Source organism: Vigna radiata, unplaced genomic scaffold, assembly GCF_000741045.1.
Source record: "Vigna radiata var. radiata cultivar VC1973A unplaced genomic scaffold, Vradiata_ver6 scaffold_209, whole genome shotgun sequence".
Classification (NCBI taxonomy): Eukaryota; Viridiplantae; Streptophyta; class Magnoliopsida; order Fabales; family Fabaceae; genus Vigna; species Vigna radiata.
In genome coordinates, this window is record NW_014543616.1 from 14,511 (window position 1) to 37,956 (window position 23,446).

A 23,446-nucleotide genomic window follows, 5' to 3' on the forward strand; every position below is an offset into this window, starting at 1 on the left:
AAAAGAGAGTAGTAAATAAATACTAACTCTATCTAATTGAATGAAATTATTTGACTAAAAATTTAAATAAATAAAAAAATAAAATTAAACAAAGTAAAAAGATCATTTATTCATAATAATGGAGACATAGACGTAATTTTATTTTTGTGTGATTAAAGTATATTTATTAATAATATAAATATAATACACATAAGATGTTTTAATTGTACTCTTATTACACAGACAAATTTATATTAAAAATAAAATATCATCCAGTTTGTTATTATTGATCCAATCTAACTATTGCATTTGTTTATTGATATATTATCTAAAACGTATAAATAAAAGATAATGGGATGAAGAAATGAATTTTTGATTATTGATGTGATGATTGACCATGACCTAGGATGTCACCAGGAAATACATATTATAGAATAAAAATAAACGAAGAGAAGTGGTGTGCGATCAAAAAACAAGATGACATGGCGAAACTGTAGGCATAGATTTGATTTTGATTTGATTGTGGCCGTTGATGTAATTTAAAAGGCTACCTACCACGACAAGTGGTAGACATATCTTATGAAGCTACCAAGATTGACTGAGAAGTTAGAAAGACAGAAAATGTTGGAAAAACGCAGCAGTGATAGAATAATGTAATGAGTAAAATATGGGGTCAGATCAGAGATGGTCTTCGAAAACATGCCACCAAACTGATGAATATGCTTCCAATCAAGCACCCTTGCATGCATATAAAATGCTAACTCCTACAACATCTTCAAACACACAACACAACTTGAACAACCAGCAGTATTAAGTTTTATATATTGAAGAAAGCTGAGATGGTGAGTGTATCAGAGATCCGGCAGGCTCAAAGGGCAGAAGGCCCAGCAACCATCCTTGCCATTGGAACTGCAACCCCACCAAACTGTGTTGATCAAAGCACCTACCCCGATTACTATTTCAGAATCACAAATAGTGAGCACATGACCGATCTCAAAGAGAAATTCCAGCGCATGTGCGACAAGTCCATGATCAAGAAGAGATATATGCATCTCACCGAGGAGATCCTGAAGGAGAATCCTAACATGTGTGCTTACATGGCACCTTCTTTGGATGTTAGACAAGACATAGTGGTGGTAGAGGTGCCAAAGTTAGGGAAAGAGGCTGCAGTGAAGGCCATAAAGGAGTGGGGGCAGCCAAAGTCCAAGATTACACACTTGATCTTTTGCACCACCAGTGGCGTCGACATGCCTGGTGCTGATTACCAACTCACCAAACTCTTGGGACTTCGTCCCTCTGTGAAGAGGTACATGATGTACCAACAAGGGTGCTTTGCAGGAGGCACGGTTCTTCGATTGGCCAAGGATTTGGCTGAGAACAACAAGGGTGCCCGTGTGCTTGTCGTGTGTTCTGAGATCACTGCAGTCACCTTCCGTGGCCCAAGTGACACCCACCTAGACAGTCTTGTGGGACAGGCACTGTTTGGAGATGGAGCAGCTGCAGTGATCGTTGGTTCTGACCCCATTCCACAGATTGAGAAGCCATTGTTTGAGCTCGTTTGGACTGCACAGACCATTGCTCCAGACAGTGATGGTGCCATTGATGGCCACCTTCGTGAAGTTGGACTCACGTTTCACCTCCTTAAGGATGTTCCTGGGATTGTCTCAAAGAACATTGGGAAGGCACTTTATGAGGCCTTCAACCCATTGAACATCTCTGATTACAACTCCATCTTCTGGATTGCACACCCTGGTGGACCTGCAATTCTTGACCAAGTTGAGCAAAAGTTGGGTCTCAAAGCTGAAAAGATGAAAGCCACTAGAGATGTGCTTAGTGACTATGGGAACATGTCAAGTGCATGTGTGCTTTTCATCTTGGACGAGATGAGAAGGAAATCAGCTGAAAATCGACTCAAAACCACCGGTGAAGGACTTGAATGGGGTGTCTTGTTTGGTTTTGGACCTGGTCTTACTATTGAGACTGTTGTTCTCCACAGTGTCCCAATATAACACCCTCTCAACTCCATTGTTTTATTATTTTTATCTACCCATTCTCATTGTTGTTCATTGAGACTATTGCACTCAATTCTTGCGTTAAAAATAAAAAATTGAATTTCTTCGTATTGGTTTCTTATCTAAGATATACTCTTATATGTTTGAAACATTTCTTAATTATTGTAATTTTTTTTACTTACTTTAACTTATTCATTTATTTGTTTTATTTTGATTGTTATTCCACTTTAAGTGTAAATTTTCCTCATTATTGAAAGAAAACTCTAATATACTAACCACTTATTAAAGATAAATAAAATTATTAATCTACCATACATATTCAATCATAATTGCAGAACTAAATATAACTCAATCATAAAAAAATATCATGAGACAATTAACAAATTTAGGATTAACAAATTCAACCAACCATACTAAAAGTGATTCATTATTTAAAGAAAACTATATTATAGTATATTCTCGCTCACTTTCATTCAAGTCAACTTTTCTATATTCAATTTTTAGAATCTAATAGCTAAATTATTTTATATAACTTACTTTGACTACATTTCATGATATTTAATCTCATGTTAGGAGAAAAGTTTTAAAACTTTTAATTTTTTACATAATATATATTAGTTTATTATTCACAACAAATTATGCGAATTTTTTTACAACAGACCAAATTTGTCTAAAATGGCCGTCTAAAACAATTATAGTATTATCAAAAGTATTTTAACTATTTTTCTTAATCTTCAATTTTCAAAATATGTCTGAAGATTCTATCAACTGCTTTAAAACATACTTTATTCATCGAGAGACACTAGTGAAAAACGTTGTTTAACGTCACCCTTTAAACGTCGATTAAGGGTAAGCATGACGTATATTGATGACCGGTGGTATTTTTGTAAATAAGTTGGGCATATAGGCGTCAGGTAGAAGGTGCCCCGACGTCTATAGTCTAACAGGTGGGTGAAAAGTCATTTCTTTCAGACATATACACGTTAGTTAGGAGGGGCCCCGACATCTATATGGTAGAAATTAATGCTTATTCACCTACTTGTCAAACATATAGACGTCGACTGTATATAGAAACCGACGTCTATAGGCGTTTATACTGCAACACGAAGCCGCAAGTAATTACGCTCATTATTTCATCGTCGTTCTCGCGTAGGAGCTCTTCACCGTTGCATTTCCAGGTTCGTTTTCTCTTATTTGGACCGTTTAAATTTAGTTTTACTCCGATTAAATTGGTCTTTGATGAAATATCTTCCATTTGAACCGATTAAAATTCGTTTTCATTGCCTTTTGGTGTAGTTTGTAACATGTTCTTGAATAACGTTTTTTATCCTTTTTGGCCTACATTTTTAGGCGTGCAGTCCTCCATTTCACTCCATTGCTTTATTAATCTGCTAAAAAGGTTAGCTTCTTTGTTGAAAACTTTTATTGTATGCGTGTTTTTGTCATTTGTGTATGCATTTTATTGGCTTTTGTGATAAGAAGTTTTTGCGTTTTAGTTATGCATGTCTTATTGGCTTTTGAGTATGCATGTGATAAAGTTTAGTTGTGTTATTATAATTGGCAAGTAAGATTATAAATATCAAATCATTGAGTGAAACTTAGTTCCCGTTTGAAATTTAACACGAACGATTAATCTTTTAATCGTTTGTATTAAATTTTGAATTGTCCAATTGGACAGTTTGGGAAAATTATATTTCATAAATTTGCTATAACATGTACTTTGGAGTTTATGCATAAGATTGATAAAATTTCGGTTTAGTATTTGTGTTGTTCTCCAGATGCATATTTGATTGTGGTCATCCTTGACTACTTTCATTTCGTGTATTTCAGAGACCAATACGAAATGCTGCCGACATCTTATCAAATTTATGATGTAGACTTCTTTGCATGTGTCTTAGCAATTTATGAAATATTAATTTTTCTGAATGGGTAGGGCCTAACCTTGTGAGAGTTAAAAAATTGAAACTGATGAAGTATGTTAAGAACATAGTATGGATAGAAGCTGGATGAATGAACGTCGCATCAGTGAAGAATATGAGAAAGGTGTTTCGGTGTTCTTGCAATATGTTCAAGAAAATGCAAAGTCAGTGAATAAGACATATTTTTGTCCCTGTGTTCGTTGTCTTAATCAAATACGGCAAGACTTAGGCAATATGCGTGACCATCTACTCATGTTCGGCATAATGAAAACTTATACCGTTTGGACTTGTCATGGAGAAGTACTGGACTAGCCCACCACGTCACGAGGAACGGATTATGTGGAAGAATGGATGAGTCATGATTTAGAGGACATGATACGTAATGTTTGTGAAGATAATTTTGGAAGAGCTAATTTGTATGATTCTCTTATAAATGATTCAGAGCAACCGATGTACCTAGGATGCTCGAACTTTACAGATCTGTCTGCAACTTTGAAGTTGTTTAATTTAAAAGCAAGGAACAGATGGACCGATAATACTCTACCTATTCGTAATTACGAGGCCAAAATTTTTTTATGTCCAATGGGTTTTGAATATCAAAAGATACATGCTTGTCCCAATGATTGTGTTTTGTACATGAAGGACCTTGCTTCGCTAAAGTATTGTCCAACATGTGGTTTATCCTGTTTTAAAAAGAAATATGACAGAAACACTGATGATGAAGGTAATGATGGTGTACCTACTAAGGTGATGTGGTATTTGCCTATAATACCTAGGTTGAAGCATATGTTCTCTATTAAAGAAGATACAAAGAACCTGAAATGGCACATTGTCGGAAGAAAATGCGATAATCTTCTTCGACACCTAAAGATCGATGAAACATTTCCAGAATTTGCTGTAAATCAAAGAAACTTAAGACTTGCACTTGCAACTGATGGTATGAATCCTTATGGGAACTTAAGTAGCAAACACAATTCATGGCCAGTTATGTTGATGATATACAATCTTTCTCCTTTTTTGTGCATGAAGAGAACATATGTGATGTTGTCCATGATGATATTGGGTCCTAGACAACCTAGAAATGACATTGATGTTTACTTGAAACCTTTAATCGATGATTTGAAATTGTTGTGGGAAGAAGGGGTCGAAGTGTTCGATTCACATGGTGAAGAAAATTTTCGTTTGCGTGAAATGTTGCTTTGCACTATAAATGATTTCTCCGCCTATGGGAACTTGAGCGGTCATAGTGTTAAAGGTCATTTTGCATGTCCAATTTGTGAAGAAAACACTAGTTACCTTCAATTGAAGCATGGTCAGAAGACGGTATATACAAGACATCGAAAATTCCTTTCTCGCAATCATCCTTATCGTAGATTGAAAAAAGCATTTAATGGAAGTGCTGAGGATGAGGTTGTGTCCAAACCTCGGAATGGTGAAGAAGTGTACAACGAAGTCAAAAACATCGACATTGTGTTCGGAAAACATCATAAAGTACCTTTGCAAAAAACATTTGAAAGAAACAATCAATATTTTTTAATTTTCCATACTGGTGTAAACTTGATGTTAGACATTGTATTGATGTGATGCACATTGAAAAAAATGTTTGTGACAGTGTCATCAGAACTTTTTTAAATGTGAAAGGGAAGAGCAAGGACGGAATAAAAGCACGACAAGATTTGGCTGAAATGGGAATCCGATTTGAGTTACATCCACAGACAATAGGAAGACGCACCTATTTGCCCCCAGCCTTTCACACGTTATCTAGATAAGAAAAACAAAGCTTTTGTAACTCTTTAAAAAGTGTGAAGGTTCCATAAGGTTATTCTACAAATATTAGCAACCTTGTTTCTATACAAGAACTAAAGTTAGTTGGTTTAAAGTCTCACGATTGCCATGTATTAAAGGCTAAATGATGCATTGTTAACACCCTGGCAAGTGTACCAGATCGTATCAAGTAATAATAGACAGTAAGTTCGAATATCGTTTCCCAAGGGACTCTTAGGTCTAGACGTTCATGTGAATTGATTTCATAAGACTTGAATGAATAATAATTTGATTTTGTGATGCAAAGACGAAAATAAACATGTATGCAAAAGCTTTTGATCAATTGGCAAATAAAGATATGAATGAATGGTGTTGTTGGGGTTTACGGTTTCATCCTCATGTGTAGAAATCAAAAGCCCTAATTTTTCATGCTTCTACACATGCTTTCATCAAATTCCTATTCTTGAAACCCTAAGATGAAAATTGCATGACTTACTTGGGTGGAGAAACTTTGAATTCTTGCAAATGCTCCTTGAATGATGATGCATGCTCTCCAAAATGCAGTGCTCTCACCAAAAACCCCAAACTTTGCCAAAGGAATGGTGCAAAAATGATGAACGAAGGGTTTTTAGTGAACATGTTTTGAAACAACAAATGGTTCAACATAAAATAATAATATTTGTACTAGTAAAAAATAGAGTTTTTACCGAGCACATTATGCATCGGCTCACCAGAAATCGAAGCATATTATTGCGCGGTGGCATTTTTGAAAATAAGTCGAAAGTATAGGTCGTGGTTCTTTGGTGAACCGCAGTCTATTGTTCATGTTTCAGGGAATAGACCGCGGTTCCATCCAGAACCACGGCATAAACCCCTCTAACGTCTCCCACGTGGCACACCTGCAATAAATGGGAAGTTGAACGTTAGGAAATAGACCGCGGTTGGTTGGGGAATAGCGGTCTATTCGCCCTGCAAAATTCTGACATTCCCTGCTGTAGTCTAAACAACATAAAGGTTGGCAAATAGACCGTGGTTCTGGGGGGAACCGCGGCATAAAACCCCTCTAACGTCTCCCACATGGCACACCTGCAATAAATGGGCAATTAAGCGTCCGAGAATAGACTGCGGTTGCTTGGGGAACCGCGTCCTATTCTCCCTGCAAAATTCTGACATTCTTGCCAATTAGATCTGAAATAAAATTGCAGGGGGAATAGGCCGCGGTTGTGCTGGGAACCACAGCCTATTCCCCTGCAAAATTCTGACATTCCCCTCAAAACTTCATAAATAAATTAGGGGAAAGGGAATAGGTTGCGGTTTATCATGGAACCACGACATAAAGTGGCCAGAAAATTACAATATTGCCATTTCAGATAACTTTTTGATTTTTTTTTTATCAGAATAGGTCACAGTTATTATGGAAACCACGGCCTATTCCACTATATTAACTTGGTTTTTATATTGAACCGCGGTAGTATCATTTAATTAGGTTAAAAAAATATTACGGCGAACAGTTTCATCTTCCACGCAAAATCTCTTAAAACTCTCTGAACTGCTTTCAGCCGCACCTATTCTCTCTGAAGCCCTCCTCTCCGCCGTGCCTATTCTTCTTATTTTCTTCTTTCTGGCGAACTAGTGTGTCTTCCTCGCGAACTGTCTCAAACTCTCTGAAATCTCCACCGCGTCCATTCTCTGAAATATCCAGAATATCCTCTCCATCGCGCCCATTCTCTGTGAACATGTAACATCGATCTTCTCATTTAGTTGTTTTTTACGCTTCAATTTCTCTCATTAGCATTTGATACGTTCGTAGAATGGTTCGTTCATAGGTACACACTAGTGCAGAAAAGGCTTTAAACGTCTGTTATTTTGGGCTTTTAACGTCAATTAACAAACTAACGTCATTATCGGTGACGTCAATGGGACGTTGGATATCCATATAACCGACGTCTATAATGACGTCAGTTAGTATCATGTCCGACGTTTAAAGGCACAATATAGACGTCGGTATAGGCCTAACCCGACGTTTAAAGGCACAATATAAATGTCGGACTACTCATTAACCGACGTCTAAAAGCACATAAAGACTTCGAACATGTCACTAACCGATGTCTAAGGTCACTATAGACGTCTGTTTTTGCATTAACCGACGTCTAATACAGTCGTTGTGTTTTAGTGCAGTTTTGTTCTTGTCTTTGGATAGCCTAGTAGCACACTCTGCCTTTGCTAGTTTCCCTCGTAAAAAAGCTTTCGTCTTTTGAATTTCTCATGACATTTCGACCCAAAACCGAACCTAGGTTCTTGCTTAGTTCCATTTTCAACCGCAAGAGAGAAAAATTACGATGAAACGATAACTAGGCATCGACCCAAGATCGTTTTTGGGTCGAAACACCACCAGAAATCCAAAAGACGTCGCTATTTCTGGGAGACAGCTAGCAAAGGAAGAATGTGGTACTAAGTTACCCCAAGAAAGGAACAAAACTGTACTAAAACACAACACAAAGAAAACAAATTTTAATCAGTTGAACTAGAAAATAATCGATGAAAGGCTGAACAAAGATTAAACGGTAACCATAAAAAAACACGCACCTGGGATGTAATGCCGCAAGAGAGAAAAAGGAGAGGTGCCGCAAGAGAAAAAGGAGAGGAGGAAGACGATGATATCAGAAACTGTAATGCCATGAAGAGTCTGCGGTATATTTAAAATGAAATGGGGCATCGGTTGCTCCAGAAACTGACGTCTATAGTTACCTAGACTTCGATTATCTAACTAATTCGACGTCCAAGTTAACATTTAAACTGACTTTTTGAATGCCCATTAGACATCGGACTCCATGGGAGCGGACGTCTAGGAAGCATAATCGATTGACTTTTCATTTCCTATTAGGGATGTTGACGACAGACGTGAAGGGGCACCAACATCTATCATAATTTAGACGTCGGTGCCCTTCTGTCAGATGTCGAAGGGCCTCCGAGTTTGGTGAACATTATTAATTACAGGCACGTAGACGTCGCTCCCCCAGAAATCCGACGTCTAAATTGTAGAAATTTTTGTCTTCTCGCCTTCCCGACAGGCCATAGATGTGGGTTTTTGAATACATGACGTCTAAGCATCTGGGAATCAGGTGAAGAGTATTAATTGCAGCCAAGTAGACGTGGGCCCCCCATTACAACCGACGTCAATAGACTGTCTTCTCGCTTACCTCGAGCCATTAGACGTCGGTTTATAGCAGAGCTGACGTGTACTGTATCATAGACGTCGCTTTCTGTTGAATCCAACGTCTAGGTTACCAACTTATTGACGGTAATGCCATCGTCCACTCATATACGTCGGGCTACCCTCGAACCGACGTCTTATGGGTGACGTTAAACAGCGTTTTTGCACTAGTGACATCTGATTCGACTCTCGTCTAGTGGAACGAACTCTTCTGCGAGGGATTGTTTTCTCACTCCAACGAGATATGGGACCTCGTCTCTTCTCCGTTTTGATCATCGGATTTTTTCAACCGTACGGTAATCAACATCGTCTTTTAACTTTTTATTTTTGTATGTTTGTCCTATTTGGATTTTATTTTGCGCGTCGTAAATCATAAGTTAGGTTATTCATGATCCAATTACGAACAAATATACTGTATACTTGCACACTCTTGACCCATGATAAAGATATTAGACACTAGAGAACTAGAATATGACATCACACATTGTTTTGTAACATTTTTCAACTTTAGAGGCTCTTTTTAGCTCCACGTGAAGCCTAAGAGGTCCAATCAAAGGGCTTGATTTGTAGATTGAACTGTAGTATTAATCAGTTAATTTGCACCACAAACAAGGTTGCTCTGCCAAAAAGTTCGCAGGATAACATTATATATATTCTGTATACACAGAGAATATACAAAAGTTAGAAAAATATTATTGAGACTTAACCTTTATGATTTCCAACAAATTTCAACCAATAAAATGCGTTTGTCACAGTTTTCTCTTATTTAAATGAAGAAAAATTGAGTTTATTGAAAAGGTAAAAACAAAAGGATATTTCAATGAATGAATAAATAAATATAAAGGATATAAAGATATGAAACTTTGAGAGAAAGCAACCAGAGGGACACACGAGTAGATCCACGGGCAGAAAAGTAATTTTAAATTTAAATTTTATAACTGACTTAACCAATGTGTTGACCACTATTAATTGCAAACTGTCAATATAGAGTGATATATTAAAACATGTTTCATTGAAGCACACGTCTTAAATTCGCCATGAAGAAAAATATTTTAATGATAATTTTAGTTTTAATTTTAATATACATCAATTGAGTTGTTTTGGTGAAAAAGTAATATATGAAATGATGTGTATGTCATACACGTTCACTAGTGCAAAAACGTTGTTTAACGTCGGTTGATTTGGGATTTTAACGTCACTTTCACAACCGACGTCTATACGGGTGACGTCTATGGGACGTCGAAATTCGTCAGAACCGACGTCCATATAAACGTCAGTTAACGATATCCACCGACATCTATATAAACGTCTGCTTATACTCACACTGACGTCTAATTACTCTATATAGACGTCCACCTATGATTAAACCGACGTCAAAATGAATATATAAAGAGGTTTAAAATGACACTAACCGACGTCTGTGTTGTTATAGACGTCAGACATGGCTTTAACCGACGTCTAACAACGACTTTGTGTTTTAGTGCAGTTTTGATCCAGGCTTTCGGTAGCATTGTGTAACACTCTCCTCTCGCTAGTTTCCCCACAAAAAAAGCTTGCGTCTTTTGAATCTTCTAGTGCTTTCAACCCAAAACCGAACCTGGGTCCATGGCTACTTCCAATTATTCAACCGCAACAGAAAAAAATTACGGTGTCAAGAAGTAGACAAGGACCCAAGTTCCATTTTCGGTCGGAAGAACTAGAAAACTCAAAAGATCGCCACTCTTTTAGTGAGGAAACTAGCAAAGGGAGAATGTTGCACTGTGTTACGCAAAGAGTGGATCAAAACTGCACTAAAACACAACACAAAAAAGGCTAATTTTAATTAGTTGAACGACAAGATAATCGATAAAAAGCTAAAGAAAGTTTAAACGGTGTCAACACCCAATTTCGTCCGAGTTAAATAATAGGACTTGTTTTTATTTTTGTCTTATTTTTATTTTATTTTGTTTAATTGTTTTTATTTTAGTTTACTTTGATTGAGTTTTTTAAGAAAGATAAAGAATAAAAACAAAAAGATAAAAATAGAAAAAGATATATTATTTTTAATTTTTTTTTCAAAAAAAAATAAAAACAGTAAAAGATATTTATTTATATAATTTTTTTAGAAAGATAAAGAATAAAAACAGAAAGATCAAAACAGAAAAAGATATATTATTTTTTTAAAAAAATTCAAAAAAATAAAAACAGTAAGATATTTTTTTTTCATTTTATTTTTTGAAAAAAAAATAAAGATAGAAAGATAAAGAATAAAAACAGAAAGATAGATAGAAAGAAAAATAAATGGAAAGATAGAGACATAGAGAGATAGAAAGATAGAAAGATAAAAAGTCTAATCAGTTAAGAATCACACACATAGAATAGTTATACCATGAGTCCCCGACAACGCGCCAAAAACTTGTTTACACCCTAGCAAGTGTACCAGATCGTATCAAGTAATAATAAATGGTAAGACCAAGTATTGTTTCCCAAGAGACTCACGACACTAAACTGTTGTGCTTTCGCTTAACCCACTACAAAAAAGAAGGGATTTACCGACGGACAAAAGCCCTCGGTACGGACCAAAAGCCGTCGGTAAACCCCCCTTACCAATCAAGACTATAAGAACAATATTTTGAGGTTTTTGAATGTAAAGTGCTGAAAAATAAACATGAATGCAATTGATCAATTGAAGTTAAATACAAAAGTGGATGGATGATGTTGATAATATGAGATGAGTTTGTTGTTAAGGTTTAGATTTCACTTAATAACTCTTATATATCTACTATTCTTATATGTTATCAATGTTCATGCAACTTTCTAAAACCCGATCCCTCGGCGAAAAGAGCCTATTACCATAATTACTAGTTTACTATCTCTAGTCTCCCTAGTAATTACTAATGCATTAATCACAGAAGCTTAAAGCAATTGACCGTCCTACTCGTATCCCTAGGTAGTATTTCATAATCAAGAGAATTCTTCCCAGTTCTAGATTTCCCCGTACGTCCCCGTATTGACAAACTCAAAGATCATGACACCGAATGAGTTAAACGATGCAAGCTTTATACCATAGAGAAGAAAACCCAAACTATTGATAACAAAAGTATATGATAAAATAAGAACTTCGATATATGAGAGTTTAGAGGTTACATCTTTTCCCGAGCAACAAATAAGATTAGTTCTCCATCGTCATGGAAGAACTAGGTGTACAATGGAATGAAAGAGATAGAAACCCTAAAAGGAGAAAAGGAGAGTTGTCAATTCCCCAAATCCGCCCCCAAAGGGGTGAAAAATATGTTTTTGTGCCTAAGTCATCAAAAGATACATTCTCTAAGACATTCTGGCCTTTAAATAGAGCATAAAAATAACAGAAAATGGCCACGCAAATGGCGCTCAACGCTCAAAAATACTGCTCAACAGTAGGTGCGACATTCAAAATCACCCCCTAGCGGTGCCCAGGCGTCAAAACAGTGAAAAACTGGTCCCGAAGCTGGCGCTCAGCGCCCAATTCACCACTCAGCGCTACCTTTTCTGCACTCTGGTCAACTTTTCAGCATTTTGTTTGATTGGTTGACTTTTTTGGTTCACTGGTTGAAACTAGGTTAGAAACTGGGTTGCCTCCTAGCAAGCGCTTCTTTAACATCATTAGCTTGACCCGGTAAAGCCCAAACACCCATCAGTAGGTGTTGATATTCTATGTTGGCGTTCTTCCTTCCTTCATGACACCAACAAAATCTCAAAAATTTCCTTGTCATTAACTCTAATGATTCTCAATCTCAAGAGCACGCTCTGTTTGCTTTGATAGTCACGACAACCCATAACCTATTCTGAAATTTCATTGGTGTGCCAGGTTTGGGTTTTTCACTTTTCACATCAGGGTGTTGGTGAACCAATTCTCCTTCCTTATCTGCCTCCTGATGATCTTGTGCTCCTAGTACAAATTTTATCTTGAACATACTAAAGAACACTGCACTGGAGCACAAAATTAGCCCAAAAATAAAAACAATAAAAGATATATATTTTTTATTTTATTTTTATTTTTATTTTATTTTATTTTCGTTTTTTTTATATAACAAGATAGAAAGATAAAATAAAAAGATAGAAAGAAAAATAGATAGATGGAAAGATGGAAAGATGGGGAGAAGAATGAGGAGAAGAATAAGGAGAAAGATAGAAAGATGGAAAGATGAGGAAAAGAATGAGGAAAAGAATAAGGAAAAGATATTATTTTATTTTATTTTCGTTTTTTTAAAACATAATAAAAACAGAAAAAAAAATATTTTTTTTCGTATTTTTAAATAAAGATAGAAAATTAAAAACGGAAATAAAAAAACAGAAAGATAGATAGAAAGAAAGATAGAAAGTCTAATCAGTTAAGAATCACATACATAGAATAATTATACCACGAGTCCCCGACAACGGCACCAAAAACTTGTTAACACTCTGGCAAGTGTACCAGAACGTATCAAGTAATAATGGTAAGTCCAAGTATCGTTTTCCCAAGAGACTCATGGCACTAAACTGTTGTGTTCTTGCTTTACCAATCAAGACTATAAGAACAATATTTTTGGGGTTTTTGAATATAAAGTACGGAAAAATAAACATGAATGTAATTTGATCAATTGAGGTTAAGCACAAATGTGGATGGATGATGTTGATAATATGAGATGGATTTGTTGCTAGGGTTCAGATTTCACCCAATCACTCTCATATATCTACTCTTCTTATTTACTTCGCTTATTTATCATATTGCTATGCAAACTTTCTTGGACTACCCTTAACTCAATTCCTTGGTGAAAAGAGCCTATTACTAATTACCAGCTTGCTATCCCTAGCCTCCCCTAGTAACTAATAATGCATAATAAACGGAAGCAAAATACAATTGATCGTCCTACCCCTATCCCTAGGCGATATTAGCATAATCAAGGAATTCCCCCTAGTTCATGACATTACTGTACGTTCCCGTATCAATAAAGACAAACAACATTTACCAAATGAGTTAAACGATAAAAGCATTAAATACACGTAAGGAACCCAGCAATTGATAAATCAAGCATATGCAAGCATATAATTAAATAAGAATTTCAATATAAGAGAGTTTAGAGGTTACATCTTTCCCCAGCAACAAATAAGGTTTAGTTCCCCATTGTCATGGAGAAACTAGGTGAATGGAATGAAAGAATGGAGATAGAAACCCTAAAAGGAGAAAAAGGAGAGTTGTCACCATCTCTAAATCTACCCCAAATGGGTGAAAAGTGTGTTTTTGTGCCTAAGCCATCAAAAGATACATTCTTTAGAGTGTCTAGGTCTTTAAATAGGTCATAAAAATAACAGAGAACAACTTCAAGCCCAAACAGATCATAAAAATAACATAAAACAGGTCCAGGCCCGCGTCTAAACCGCTCAGCGCTCAAAAACGGCGCTCAACGGTTTGCCTCAAAACCGCTCACGCCCAAAACCACCGCTCGGCGCTCTGGTCAACATTTTGTTCAACTGGTTGACTTTTCTGGTTGACTGTTGACTTTTCTGGTTGACTGGTTGACTTTTCTTCATTATATTTGACTTTTTTGTACTGCAACCCTTGGTACTTCAACCTTTCTTTCAATTCATTACAAAAACCTACATAATCAAGGGAATTTAATAATGAAATCATAAAACATGTCCTCGACTCTTTTATTCAAAAAACTAAAGAAAAATCATGAGTCAAAGTAAGTTTCTAAGTCAACAGGGGTGCATTTGATATCAAAATTAAGTATAAAAATAACGGTTTTTCAACCGTTATCACATAGTGATCTTCCAAAGGATTGGAAAGAAATTGACTGAGAGTACTAATAGCAAAACATAAATCTGGTCTTGTGTTGGTTAGATATAATAACCTGCTAAGAAGTCTTCTATAGGCTTACACATCTGAATAGGGTTTCCCTTTTGTCTTGGAGAATTTTATGTCTGGTTGTATGGGAGTAGAAATAGGTTGACATCCCTACAATCCTACATCTTCTAGTAACTCTAGAGCATACTTCCTTTGTGACAAATTAATGCCCTGTTGAGATCTTGCAATTTCTAAGCCTAGAAAATACTTGAGTTGGCCTAGGTCTTTATTTTTGAACTTTGCATTCAATAGAGCCTTCACAGTTTGGATTTCCTGGATGTTATCACCTGCCAAAACTATATCATCTACATAAACAAGTAAGATGGTGATATGAGCAAAATCACTTTTGACAAAAAGTGAATAATCTGATTTTGATTGTATGTAGCCCAAAGAAAGTAAAGTAGTTGTCAACTTGTAATTCCATTGTCTAGAGGCTTGCTTGAGTCCGTATAAAGACTTCAACAACTTGCAAACTTGCCCTGGTTTTTTTGTTTTGTAACCAAGAGTAAGAGACATGTATACCTCTTCATCTAGATCCCTATGTAAAAAAAATTATTTACATCTAGTTGATGTAAATACCAATGTTTGAAAGCTGCTAAAGCCAGAACCAATCTTACTGTTATGAGTTTGACAACAGGTGAAAAAGTCTCAAAGTAATCTAAGTCTTGTTGTTGTGTGTAGCCTTTGGCTACTAACCTTGCCTTGTATTGTTTAGTACTCCCATCAGCATGCCTCTTTATTTTGTATACCCATTTGCATCCAATAGGTTGCTTTCCATAAGGTAGATAAGTCAAAACCCAAGTTTTGGTATTTTCTAAAGCTGCAATTTCTTGATCCATGGCATTTCTCCAACAATCATGTTTGATGGCTTGGTTATATGTTTTAGGTTCACTAACTTGGGAAAGATTCAAGACATATGATTTATGAAGAGATGATAATGCATTATATGAGAGATATGAAGAGATAGGATATAAGGTACCTGTGGATGACTGAGTGGCGGAAGAAGTAGATAACATGTTGCAATGATAATCCTGTAAATAAGATGGTTTATGTTTTGGCCTGGTTGATTTTCTTTGTGGAGTAGCAGTGGCAGGTTCAATAGAAATAGGTTGAGAAGAAGAAATAATAGGGTCTGGAACAATAGAAGGAGGAGATGTAGGTGGTAAAGAGGGTTGATCAGTAGCTTCTGAGAAGAGAGGTGATGAAGAGGAAATGATTTTGGTGACAAAATCTAAGGAATTTGAGTTTTATGTATCAATAGGTGAGTGCTTGTCACTAGTAAGAAAAGGAAATATGTTTTAATAAAATACTACATTCCTTGATATAAAAATTTCCCTTGAGTTCAAATCTAACAAAAGGTAGCCTTTCACTCATTTTTTAAAACCAAGTAAAACACATTTTCTTACACGAGGCTGAAATTTTGCTCTATGAGCTTGAAGAGTTAAAGCATAGAAAAGTGAGTCAAAAACTCGTAAGTAAGTAATGTCAGGTTTAACATTGTGTAACAGCTGAGATGGAGAAAAATATGCCAAAACTTTGGAAGGTAAAATATTAATGAGTTGCACAAATAACGAACAACAAAAGACCAGAAAATTATGGGCAAATAGGATTGAAACATTAAAGATCTAACAACATTGAGAATGTGTTGATGTTTTCTCTCAACAACTCCATTTTGTTGAGGTGTTTCAACACAAGATAATTGATGTTGTATCCCTTTTTGTCTATAAAAATCTATCATTACAAACTCATTACCATTATCTGATCTAACAGCTTTTACATNAATGCCAAATTGAGTTTTGATATAAGAAACAAAGCTAATAAGTTGTGATCTTGTATCAGACTTACTTGCTATCAATTTAATCCATGAGAATCTAGACATATCATCCACTATAGTTAAGAAATATTTGAAACCATCAACAGAAGAAGTACAATATGGCCCCCAAATATCAATATGAATTAAATCAAAAGGAGCTTTTGAAACAGTATAATACTTAATTGAAAATGCAATTTTCTTTGCTTAGAATAATGACAAGTATCACAATGAGTGTATTTTGTATCAGGTAAAGTGGCATACATGGTGCATAATTTTGTATAACAAGAAGAAGAAAGATGCCTTAGTCTAGAGTGCCAAATATCTATAGAGTCAGGTCTTATTGTAAAACAAGCAATAGAATTCTCAGGAGAAATAGCAGTTGGTGAAGCAAGGGGTGTGGATGCAGGAACTATCATGACATATATGCCATCTCTCTCTTCAGCTTTCCCAATCATCTGTAGGGTTGATTTGTCCTGTATTTCACATGAAAATTCAGAAATGATAATTTTACAAGATAGAGATTTAATTAAATTTTACAAGATAGAGATTTAGTTAACTTTGTGACCGAAATAAGATTGACTGAAAAATTAGGAACAAACAAGACATTATGTAAAGTAAGGTGTGGGCCAAGAGAAACTGTGCCAGAAAAATGAGCAAATGAAGAGTTCTTGTTGGGTAAAGAAATTACAATTGGTGAGATTCTATGATAAGAAATAAAATGAGACAAAGAACTGAATATATGACCAGTAGCACCTGTGTCTAGAATCTATTGGGAAGAGATATTACCTTGATCCCGAGAAGAAGTAGAAACATTATGAGAACTCACTAGATTGGTAGAATGTGTGACTGTGGGATTAGATTGAGGAAGAAGTGCCAATAGACCATGAATTTGCTCTTTAGTAGAAAGTTCCAAAGTTGAGGAATGTGATTGCACTTGAGAATTATTAGAAGAAGAAATAACTGCAGAAGCCATTGAATTTCACAATCTCAAATTGAACAAAAATTTCACAACCCGAATCTCTAGAAACTCCTCGAGATTCCTCAAAAATCAATCCAGGGCTACGAGTGATTAAAGCACCCAATTGTTTCTCATTGAAAACCCTAGAAAACAAAGTCAAAACATAAAACATATGCGAGGGTAATAGAGAGAGTAACCATAAAAGGAGAAGAAATTGTAGGAAAGCCAAGAAAGAGAGGTAGAAAATGAAGATCTTGGTAGTAAGAGAATTGGTTGCGGAAGAACGTGATCAAGAATTAATTTTCTTTTGATATCATGTCATGAGAAAAGAAAGGATGAAAATTGTGTATCTTATTTCATAACAAGGAAAGAGTACAATTGATATATATAGTTGTTTAGAGCAATATAAAAACAGAATATAAATATGAACATAAATGGCCAGATATGAATGGAAAGTAAATTAAATCCAATAGAGTAGGAAACAACTACCTAAACTTTAATATAAAATTTTAGTTTTGTGAAAAATGATAAATTAATTCATTCATCAAATAAAAGTAAACTGTAAATTTTATGTGAATTGTGATTTTTTTTTTATTTTAAAATATTTATATTTAGTATGTTTGATTTTGAACTCTTTCATATTTTCTTTGTGGATGAATTGATGATGATTATAATGATCTCAAATAAATTACCGAGGGGGTGGAAACAACATTGGAGATGAAGAGAATAAAGAGTATAATTAGGAGAAAATACTTTTCTACGATTAGAGAATTATATATTATAAAGTATTTATGTTAAATTTTATAGCGGAGATGAGTTTGTAGGAATTTTATTTTAAATGTTTGGATTTAAATAATTTTAAATAACATTTTGGATTATAATCCATATTTGATGCTTTTTTTATTTATACTTTTATATTTATTTTTATATTCAAAATAGAAAAAGAAATAATACATATGCAAATAGAAATGCCTGGATTTTGGAGAAAATTTCTAGTTTACAATCTCAATTGCATAAGACTACTTTTGTCAAATAAAATAAGATAAGGTTAATGGACAAAGGTGATGACATCATGATATATTTTTAACTTAGGTTGTTTTCTTTTTGTGTAGATGGATCTTTGTATTGATATTTAAGTATTATTTATGAATTTGAAAACAATTTTTGTATAATCTTTATGTATTAAAATAATAAAAACTATATTAAGTTAAAAATAATATATTTATTTATTTTTTAAGTTTAAGAAAATGCATTAAATTTTAAAATAAAATTTAAATTTTATATTCAAATATATATATATATATATATATATATATTTATTAAATTACGTAAAGTTCTTTTAGTTGGTATATTATCAAATTTTAAGTTAAAAAAAATTCCTATTAAAAAAAATTAATTTTAAATTTAAAGGTGTTTAAATAATTTTAAAATTTAATTTGAAATAAAAAATAAAAAGTAATTAATTATTATTATGGATAAGTAATTATTACTATTTATTTTATTTTTTATTTTAAAAAGTAATTATTTTGAAAAAAATATATAATAAAAAATAATAACTACTCGTATACAGGATAAATAACTACTTTTTATATATTTATTTTAAATTAAATTTTAAAATTATTAAAATATTTTTAGATTTAAAATATATATTTTTTAATCTAAAATTTGATATACCAAGTAAAAAATTTTGGATAAATTAGCAAACCCATAAATATATTTATATAATATTAAAATTAAATTATTAATTTAACACTGTGTGACCTAACCAGGGGTTATAAAATCCTATTTTCTCAATAGCCACAAAAGTCACTAGTACGGTGTCGTTTGTTGTATCCTCTTGTAGACATTCATCACTTCTCACCCGACCCATTTCAGCGCAAACCCAAACGAACACTAACCTTTTACTTCTCCAAATTCCTCTGAAGTTTGCGCCACTATTCTCTTAGACTGCAACACTGAATCATCTTCTTCACCTTATTATCGGAACGGAAGTGTAGGTGTACCCTTCAATTGACACTGCACAGCTTGCCTTCACCTTTTTTTTTCTTTGTTTTGCTCTGTTCTTTGATTGAATTGATTAGCTTTTATTGCTTATTACGCGGATAATTTATCAAAATCAAGTTTTTAACTGCTATCTCAAAAGGGTCTTTTCTTGGTGTTGTTTCAGGGTGTCCTGTTCCGTGCTTGAAAATTTTACTAATTTGAACCGTTTATTGTTTCCAGCAGAGACTTGTATGTGAATAAAAAGGAAGGTTTTTTTTTTTTTTGTTATTTTTTTTGTCTTTTCTGTGTCATTGTGGATATGGCTATAGTTGAATCAGTGGGGAAAATTCCCTTGCAAGACCCACCGGAGGAGGAGTTTAGTGCTGCTGACTTGACTTGGACCAAGTTTGGCACTGCTGAGCACCATGATGTCGTTGCCCTTATTCCCTATGACAGAGTTGATGCTTTTATAATTGGTGAATGCTTAAATGTGGAGTGCCCCACTCGGTTTCATATCGAGAGAGGAAGGAAACGAACTATTGGAAGCTTGAAGGAGTACAAGGATGATGAGTATCTTGAGTACAGGCTGTAAGTTTCTGCCATGCCTAATGTATTTCAAAAATAACTATGATCGAGCTTTTAGACAGTTTCTTCCTCTTTTGGCTTATATGATACATGTTTACGTTTTCTAGCTTGTTCTGTTATGATAGAACACAGGAACTTTGAAGTGTGAAGTACTTTCCTTGTAGGAAATTTGGTCCTCGTTAGTTCCTTTTTTTTTTTTTTTTAAATTTGTTCATAAGTTCAATAGTTTCCTTGTTGCTGTCTGAATTTTGGAAGCAATATCTAGTAAATGAACAATTTAAAATTTGAAGTGATGATCTGCCCAATCAGGATTCCTTTACTCATGTTTTGTAGTTGGACCCTGCTCTTTGTGAAGGTACTGGTGCTCGTTTGGCCCAGAAAATTATGGGGAGGGAGGAGGTATATTACCAAGTCGAAGGTATCGACTTAACACTCGAAATCGTGCTGCTAGACCTCAATCGATGCGAGGTTGTACTTGTCATTTTGTCGTCAAACGTCTTTATGCTCGTCCATCCCTTGCACTTATTATATACAATGAGAGGCGTCATATTAACAAGTCTGGTTTCATCTGCCATGGACCACTTGATAGAGATGCCATTGGTCCTGGAGCCAAAAAGATTCCTTATATAGGCAATGAAATTCAGCAGCAAACTATGTCCATGATATATCTGGGCATCCCAGAAGAGAATATCTTGGAGAAGCACATAGAAGGAATTCAACGATATTGTGGCTCAGATGCAAAAGTCAATAGCCTTGCTTCTCAGTATGTCCACAAGCTAGGGATGATTATCAAAAGGTCTACCCATGAGCTGGATCTAGATGATCAAGCTAGCATCCGCATGTGGATTGAGCGCAATAGAAAGTCTGTATTTTTTCACCAGGATACTTCAGAGTCTGACCCTTTCATCTTGGGGATCCAAACAGAATGGCAGCTGCAACAGATGATTCGCTTTGGTCATCGAAGTGTTGTTGCCGCAGACTCTACTTTTGGCGTGAAGAGACTGAAAGTAATTTTGTTTTCCAACCATCACTAAGTTATCCTAGATCTAAAGCAAAAGCAGTTTTCTTTTTCTCGTTGCTGTACATTTTCACTTGACCTTAGTTATATTTTCATATTGGCAGTATCCGTTGTTCACGGTACTTGTTTTTGATTCAAGACAACATGCACTTCCTATTGCATGGGTCATTACACGTAGCTTTGCAAAGCCTGATGTGTCCAAGTGGCTCAAAGCTTTAATTGATCGAGCTCGCAGTGTTGAGCCTGGATGGAAAGTCAGTGGATTTTTAATAGATGATGCTGCAGCTGAAATTGATCTTTTGAGGCAAGATTTATTGCTTTTGAAATGAGTTTGGTTTAATATTCAGCAGTGGTAATTAAATTTCATACTTCTGTTAATTGATTTTACAGAGAGATATTTTGCTGTCCTGTGCTATTTTCTCTGTGGCGTGTCCGTAGATCATGGCTTAGGAATATTGTTAAGAAATGCAGTACTGTTGAGGTTCAGCGAGAGATTTTTAAGCGTCTTGGTACAATAGTGTACAGTATTTGGGGAGGCATTAATACAGCAAGTGCCTTGGAACAATTCATGTTGGATTATGTTGACCAAACTGCTTTCATGGAATACTTCAAATCCTCCTGGTTGCCCAAGCTTGGTTAGATCTTTCTCCTTTTTTCCCTTGCATGCTCATAAAATATCTTGTTGAGTGATGATATATTCAAAACTATGTTTGAAAGCCTGACATTGTGAATGAGATGTTCCTGACATTGATAAATTAGCTTGCTTTCCCCTTATCCTTCTGTTTGCTGTGCAGAAATGTGGCTTTCAACAATGAGAAATTTTCAACTAGCCAGCCAGGAAGCTTCTGGAGCATTAGAAGCCTATCATGTTAAACTGAAAGCCAAACTTTTTGATGACTCACATCTTGGAGCCCTGCAAAGAGTAGATTGGTTAGTTCACAAGTTGACAACTGAGTTGCATTCAAGCTATTGGCTTGATCGCTATGCAGATGAAAGTGACTCGTTCCAGAATGTGAAGGAAAAATATATTCTCTCTACATCATGGCATCGAGCACTTCAAATTCCAGACTATGCTGTTACCTTGGATGATAAAGACCACCTCTTTGCCAAGGTTGTGAGCCAAAAAGATATTAGCTTAACTCATCTAGTGTGGAATCCAGGATCTGAATTTGCATTCTGTGATTGCTCTTGGTCAATGCAAGGTAACCTTTGCAAGCATGTCATCAAAGTAAACATGATTTGTGAAAATCTTAAAGGCTATCAACCTTCCATGTCTTTCCGGTCTTTTGAAGAGGTTTTGATGGATTTATGGAGAAAACCAGTGGATGATTCATTTGCATTGGATCTGTCGTTGGCGTGCACCCATCAGATGCTAGATCAAATCCAAAAACTTGTTGAACTGAACAATTCTACTGATATTGGCACTGTAGTTAACAATATGCCTCTGAAATGGGTTTCTAAGAAAAGCAGAACCTGCATTGGCAAACCATCTTCAAGTTTGGCTCTTCCTCATGGTAGCAGTAACACAAAAAGTGTTGTTGTGCATAAGAAGAATCGGAAACGGAAAAGATTGTCACGATTAAGATGACCAATTTGGCTAGTACCATAGTCATTATGTTTGACCTAGATTCTAGAATGTCTGACCAATGCAAACTGGAATTATTTTCAAAATATTCTGCTAGTTTTATAATGTCTGACTTTCTAGTTCTGTTGCCTCGTGTCTCTGAAGTTGCAGCATCTGTTAGAAAGGTCAGCATACTTCCTACCCTGATCAGAGAACCGTTCTTGCTGTAATTATACGAATATGGTCGGTAGTTGGGGATAAAGTGGACGAAACAAAGCAATTGTGGTGTGTATGCTGTTTTCAGCTTTTATGCCTGGCAATGCTTTTAGGGGATCATGCGGGATGAGGTAGTGGTAAATTTACATAGAAAGTAGAATTCGTTTTCCCTTTTCAATTTCATCGACTTCTTGTCACTTTCATAGCCATGCTAGTTTAATCATTTATTTTTTAATACTTTACGTTGTACCATCTTAAGAATTTTAGGTCCTTTCAACATCGAGTCCTCAGTTCATTGTGGAGGATAGGTCATTCCATGGATCATTTCAACTCTTTTAGATTTGGCTCTGTTATTCTTATTCATTCATTTACATGTTATGTACATATACTATTTACTGATTTGTTACTTGAAATAAATTGCAAAATATATATATAAACACACGCACACACTTTAATTAGTGAGAATTGCATACTTATATTATTTATTATCTTTACAAAAAAGTAGTGGGATTCAATACGTCCTTCAAGCGAATATCTTGCTCCACTTGTAAGACAAACAATTTGTCTCATGTTATG

At 35.1% G+C, this 23,446-nt stretch overlaps 2 protein-coding genes across 5 annotated transcripts; both read left to right on the plus strand.

The window, feature by feature from the left end:
- Positions 1-818: 818 nt before the first annotated feature.
- Positions 819-1,988, plus strand: LOC106754681 (chalcone synthase 17-like). Its single transcript, NM_001317293.1, is given in 1 exon segment — positions 819-1,988. A coding segment is annotated over 1 exon segment (1,170 nt).
- A 17,334-nt stretch (positions 1,989-19,322) lies between these two features.
- On the plus strand, positions 19,323-22,798 carry LOC106754684. 4 transcript variants are annotated; one of them, XM_014636739.2, is made up of 6 exons: positions 19,323-19,497; positions 19,672-20,075; positions 20,428-21,079; positions 21,195-21,394; positions 21,481-21,725; positions 21,885-22,798. In XM_014636739.2, exons 2-6 carry the CDS (start codon positions 19,807-19,809, stop codon positions 22,676-22,678), a joined length of 2,160 nt encoding a protein of 719 aa, XP_014492225.1. In that variant the 5' UTR covers positions 19,323-19,497; positions 19,672-19,806; the 3' UTR covers positions 22,679-22,798. The 4 variants fall into 4 exon arrangements, with proteins under 4 accessions (XP_014492225.1, XP_022633748.1, XP_022633751.1 ...); XM_022778027.1 differs by having other exon boundaries at positions 19,731-20,075; XM_022778030.1 differs by lacking the exon at positions 19,672-20,075 and having other exon boundaries at positions 20,406-21,079.
- The last annotated feature ends 648 nt before the right edge of the window (positions 22,799-23,446 follow it).

Bases quoted from the DNA above. Each gene is read 5' to 3' on its own strand.
- LOC106754684 (XM_014636739.2), top strand. From the start codon at position 19,807: ATGGCTATAGTTGAATCAGTGGGGAAAATTCCCTTGCAAGACCCACCG. The intron at 21,080-21,194 runs GTAATTTTGTTT...TCATATTGGCAG, and splicing joins TTGGCGTGAAGAGACTGAAA to TATCCGTTGTTCACGGTACT. The intron at 21,395-21,480 runs GCAAGATTTATT...TTGATTTTACAG, and splicing joins GCTGAAATTGATCTTTTGAG to AGAGATATTTTGCTGTCCTG.